This window comes from Fukomys damarensis, unplaced genomic scaffold (genome assembly GCF_012274545.1).
Source record: "Fukomys damarensis isolate Sample0158 unplaced genomic scaffold, DMR_v1.0_HiC HiC_scaffold_7, whole genome shotgun sequence".
Taxonomy (NCBI): Eukaryota; Metazoa; Chordata; class Mammalia; order Rodentia; family Bathyergidae; genus Fukomys; species Fukomys damarensis.
In genome coordinates this window covers 15,839,981-15,845,965 of record NW_022900919.1, presented here as the reverse complement: position 1 = coordinate 15,845,965, position 5,985 = coordinate 15,839,981, and the positions used below count along the sequence as shown (strand labels likewise).

At 35.9% G+C, this 5,985-nt stretch overlaps 1 protein-coding gene across 9 annotated transcripts in view; it reads right to left on the bottom strand.

Moving 5' to 3' along the window:
• Positions 1–5,985, bottom strand: part of Akap13 (A-kinase anchoring protein 13) — a 236,686-nt gene that overhangs the window by 45,512 nt on the left and 185,189 nt on the right. For all 9 annotated transcript variants that reach the window (XM_010621018.1, XM_010621021.1, XM_010621019.1 and 6 more), the window contains one exon: positions 4,125–4,257. In XM_010621018.1, coding sequence (XP_010619320.1) covers positions 4,125–4,257 — 133 coding nt within the window. The remainder of the gene's footprint in view (positions 1–4,124; positions 4,258–5,985) is intronic.

The following is a 5,985-nucleotide window of genomic DNA, read 5'->3' as shown; positions in this document are numbered from 1 at the left end:
ACACACACACACACACACACACACACACACACACATGAATGAATAAAGAATGTACCATTTGCTATGTAATAGCTGACTCCTGGCTCCTTTAATATTATCTAAGAACTGTTTACGACCACAATTTAATATACCCTCTGTAGTATGTGTAGGTTAATAGCTATAAAAGCTGTCTATATAAATATATATCATGCTTAAGGAAATCAGAAATTTCCAAGCCACCCTTAGATAAGAATTATTAGTGCTTTTTAAAATATGATGGTAAAAGTTTAAATTTTTTTTTTCAAAAAATGGGTTTACATTATTCTGTAGATGAATAAAATATTCAATGGACGCTTATAACATACATTTAAAAAAGTGAAAAATTTCTCATTTTCAAAAAACAATGTTAACATCTATATTAGCACTTTTAATTATTTTTTAATATTACGGAGGTGAACATTCAATGGTTAAGAAAAAGAATTAGGATCATCATGCTAAAAATTTGACATTTGTTTGTATTTGTTATCTTTACAAAATAAAATGCTTCTAAATGTTAAAGCTCTATTATGAATTCATGGCATAGGACAGGATTACTTATGCTGTGTAAAAAAAAATACAGTGAGTCTTTTTGTTGTTTTAAATTCATTACAGTACAAGATTTACTGCCATCAACTGCCCCCAAAACATTCTCCATTCTTCAAACACATTTATCCCATTGTTCTTGCCACTTTCTGAAGCAGTTCTGAGGCCTCTTTCACAAGTGTCTAATTGTGCTGTCCTGTCTGCCTTACTGGCCTGAATCAATTCCAAAGGTTTACCTTTCGTGCTCCTTTTTAATTTGGGGAAGAGCCAGAAGTCACATGGTGCCTGTGCAGTAAATAAGACGGATGAAGACACACTGCGATGTTTTTACAACCATGTCTTTTTGTTGGATGGCATTCAGTAGCGACATTCATCATAGTTTTGATCAGATCTCATAAAGACAACCGTAAAAGAGAACTTCTAAAGCTCCTTCAGAAAGTGGCAAGAATGATGTAATAAAAGTATTTGAAGTGAGTGGGAGTATTCTGAGGAGGATCAATGGCAATGTCTTTAAAAATAATACATTTTTGAAACTTAAACATTCACTGTATATTCTTATCAGACCTTGTAATACAACTCAGCACAAACAGAACACTGCTTCACTGTAATAAATATACAATCTCTGGCTGCACTGACAAAAGTCAAGCTGTTGTACAGGATGTTCTACAATAATTTTATTTAAAAGTCAATTAATAACAACTATAGAAGATGATCTCTCAATAAACTTGGTCACTGGGCATGATAAATAGACATCAGATAATGTGAAATGGAGTGCATTCTAAGGTTATTGATTAGTAATTTCTTGAGCTGTAGCTAAAAACAGCACAGTCCCAAAGATCAAATCTTGCAGCCAAGACTGAAAGAGGAACCAGTCTCAACTGGTGCAAGAGTACTTTCATTTTGACAAAGGAGACGATCAGAGTCAAGTGGTCAACTGATTCTTCAACACAGTAAGTGATGAGAGATGACTCTTTAACACAAATTACCTTTTTTCCCTCCTATTTCATCCAGCTCCTATATAACTCTATGCCTTTGAGAATGGGAAGTGGAAAATATGTCGACTAACAAATTTTGGTTAAGAGTAAGCACGAGGTCCAGGGATTTAGCTCGGCAGTTCTGCAGCTTGCATCATAAGCACAAGGTCCAGAGTTCGAACCCCCATAAAGAGTAAGTATGAAATGCCAAGTGCTAATTGCTAGAATTCAGAGTCTACTCTAATACTGTCAAGTTCTATGACTCGAACCCTACTTTTCTGTGCTTCACTTTGTAAAATAAGGAAGCTGGTATAAGACTTTTTTTTTTAAAATCAGGTTTGGGCTGGGGATTTGGCTCAGTGGTTCTGAGTGCAAGGGTCTAAGTTCGATCCCAGCAACCCCTCCCCAAAAATAAATTTAAAAAAGATCAGGTTCCAGTTTTTCTTTTTTCTCCTGGTACTGGGGAGCAAATTCAGGACCTTGTGCTTGTGAGGCAGGTGTGCTGCCACTAAGCTAAATCTGCAGCCCTTCCAGTTTCTAAATCTACTTTCTCTGTTCTTTTCAATGAATTCCTGATTTATCTCATAAACAAAATCAGTGGTGTATTCACTATGCTGTCTTGAAAGTCTATTCATTGGGGAGATGGACAGAAGAATCTCCCCTTATTTACTGGTCTTGCACTTAAGTTTGTTTAAAGATAAGATTCCACAGTTTAAGAAAAAGAAAAAGAAACAAAACAAAGCAAAAAATCTGAAAAGATCCAAGGTAGATCACAAAATTTTACAAGGTTAAAACTGAGATTACAAGCCAGGCATGGTGGTACACACCAGCCTGTAATCTCAGCACTTGGGAGGCTGAGGCAGGAGGATCCCTGTGAGGCAGGAGGATCCCTGTGAGTTCGAGACCAGCCTAGGCTACATAGTAAATTCCAGGTCAGTCTCAACTACATAGTGAGACCCTGTCTCAAAAAACAAAACAAAACAAAACAACAAAAAAAAAGAGAAGAGTTTAGGGACTGGGGATTTAGCTCAGTGGTTCTGCCCCTTGCCTTGCAGGCAGAGGGTCCCGAATTAGATCCTATGTACCAAAACAAAACAAAGACTAAGATTACAGAAATCACTCAGTAATATTTGGCTAATTTATACAGACCCTTCCAAGGGGTCTAATTTTCCCTTTTCTTTTTTTGATGCCAACTTGTGTTCAAGCAAGTGGGAATAAGTAAAATAGATTAGGCTCTATCTTAAGCCTTGTTGCCAATAAGAACACTGATAAGCATTCTCTCTTCTTTTAGTTACAAAGCTAATGATAAAGTTAATATTTAAGTAAATGATTATGCTAGAAATAATTTGCTAGATTCTTTGCATCTTTTCCTGTCTACTCTCTCTGTATTTTGCAATTGGGCAGAAGAAATGAAGAGAAAACACAATTCTGGTGGCGAGCTTCATGGCCATATAATTGAGTACCTCAATGGCTTAGAAGGGGACCACTTTTATAATATTTAGTTTGTCTATTCTTACTTTGAAGTAGGCATATATGTATGTATGTGTATACATTTATATATAACTATGTGTATACATTTATACACACAGTAATTCCTTGCAAAAATGCCTTACTTTAAATTTTTATTATTTATTTATTATGTCAAAAGATAGATGGGTAGGTGAATAAAATACAGGGGAAATGGAAGGTTGAAAGGTTTTCCCCACTGATTTGAAAATTTGAGATTATTTGTCTCTATAGGATTTATTATAGATGTTTTTAATATTTTTTAACATTTGAAGATTTCTGTAACGAACATGCAAAACTAGATTTAAAAAGCTAATTTAAATACTGCAATCTATTAGGAGCACTAAAGAGGATATATTCCACTTAGAAATATGTCTAAACCAGGCATGATGATGCCCGCCTGTAATCCCAGCTAGTCGGGAAGCTGAGGTGGGGAACTGAAAGTCTTAAATCAGCCTAAGTAACTTAGGGCTTATCTCAAAACAAACCAAAAAGGATTGGGGATATAGGTTAACATTTCTTGTGTTGAATCCCCAATCTTGCAAAAATCAAATAAAACTACAAAAACCAAATTAACAAAGAACTCAAATTAAATTAATCTTTTTAAATTTTCATAATTTTCTGTGGGATAATTTTCTTCTCTCTAAACCAAAATATTATAAATATTGTTTAAACCCCCTCCCCCAATGAATTTCAAATGTGATTTACTGACTTAGGCACTGTGGTTCAGAGGTTGACCAGAATCCAAAGAGATCTGGGTTTGAACCTCTTCTCCATAGGTTAAGTTACCTCATTCCTAAAGAAGAGAGATAACACCTCCCCTGTAGGATTGCTGAAGAGATTAAATAGTGATATATAAAAACTCTTGGCATAGAATAAAAACAGTGAGCATCAGTACCTATATTGCTACTTTTATTACTGTTATTTTTCTTAATATTAGCCTATTTCTAAGTGTGCCCCTGGATTTACTTTCATTTGTGTTCCTTCATTAACTTAATTTGAGGGGTGTACACTGGTCACGACAAAAGCTTACTAGTGCCTAATTCAAGTGGTCACAAAAGAATTGTGCACAGTAATACTTACTTTGCTCTTCTTACTACTGGACATTTTATTTCTGATGTAGCTGAAAGTACGACTGACTTTTGTTCCACTCTTCCCTTCAAAATCTTTCTTGGAGGGGCTTTGCGGCAGGAAATTATAGTTCTCTTCTGTTATACTAAATAAAAACAAGAAGACATGTTTTAAAAAGGATCACTGAAGTCAAACAGGAAGCACTGTAAGAGGTGGACAGAATAGCTGAATCATTTTATTTATATAATACGAAAGAACAGAGCATGCTACAATGTTCATGTTATAAAAATCTGCTTACGCTTTCTTCTTTTTTTTTTGAGACAGGGTCTCACTATGTAGTTGAGACTGACCTGGAACTCACTATGTAGCCCAGGCTGATCTCGAACTCACAGCAATCCTCCTGCCTCAGCCTCCCGAGTGTTGGGATTACAGGCACGCGCCACCACGCCCGGCCTGCTTACATTTTCTTAAAGCCACCATTAATGCTTAAATTATGGAATCTGGGCATAGAGGTACACACCTATAATCCAGCACTCTAAGAGACTGAAGGAGAATGTTCATAAACTCAAGAGCCCAGCCTGCAAGACCCTGCATCCAATTCCCAGAACCAAACCAAATAAAAAATACCACCACCATCACCACCAAAGTATTAGTTATAAATTTTGAGTAACTGATATTAAAGAGCCTATTATTCATTATTTTACCTAAAATGTCTTAATCTAAAATACCATGACCCACAAACTTCTTTGCAACAAACTGCTGCATGAAGGAAATCCATATACATATTGGAATAATAGGGTGCTTGTTAATAAGGGTTGCAAAGCAAGGAATCTTAAGACTGGCAGCACATCCAATTCCTCAAAGGTAGAGGTCACACATCTTTTCTAGCCTTTCAGTACACCTGATAGTCAAGCTGTGGACTGGCCTGTGAAATTATGAATAATTTTAGGAGCGCATATACTGAACAGCAGGCAAATTTCAGGAAAGCAGTAGACAGATTCATTTTAAGAGTTTGGCAAAGACCCAAACTTACTAATTCACTTGTTCAGGAAGCCTATATAAAGTCTAAGTCCATCTGAGATGGGCACACTGTGACCTTCAGGGGTCCTTGAATGGTTGATTTTCTTAAAAGACTATGGGGCATTTAAATAAATAATGAAAAATAATCCATTTATACTATTTTGCTTAGGTATTTGTTTAGAACAGTTATTTAGGGCTTTCCTTGTGAGTAAGGGCAACAACAGCAGCAGAACCATAAGGGGCCCCTTCAACAGCTGAAGTCTATTTATGTAAGTGTATACAAAAACAAAGTACTCTGTTTTTAAAACAAAAGGGAAATACTATGAAAACCACTGCTCTAGACAGAAAGAAGAAAAAGACATGAAGACAGTGCAGAGTAACACTCATTGAGGGACTTCTGGATCACTGAATCACAACCAATATCTTTGTAAAAAGGGGGCAACTTAAAAGGTCTTTAGAATATAATCAGAACCCCATTCATGCTTACATTAGAATATTTAATCCTATAAACATGTAAAGAAAAATACAAGAACAGAAATATTTTACCTGCTGCCAAATAAAGAACTGATTCAATTACTTGGACAGATCTGTGCACCACATATATAGACACACAGAAGACACACTATTTTACCTTTTTACCGTGGTGCTGGGAATTGAGTCCAGGGCCTTGAACGTTTTAGACAAGGACTGTACCATTTGTACCATTGACAATTCTAGTCTTAAGAATGCAGCTTTAGAGATTAAAATAAGAAGCTATGGTTTGGGGATTTAGCTCAGTGTTTCCACCTCTTGCCTTGCAAGCACAAGGAACTGAGTTCGATCCCCGGTACCAAAAAAAAAAAAAAAAAAAAAA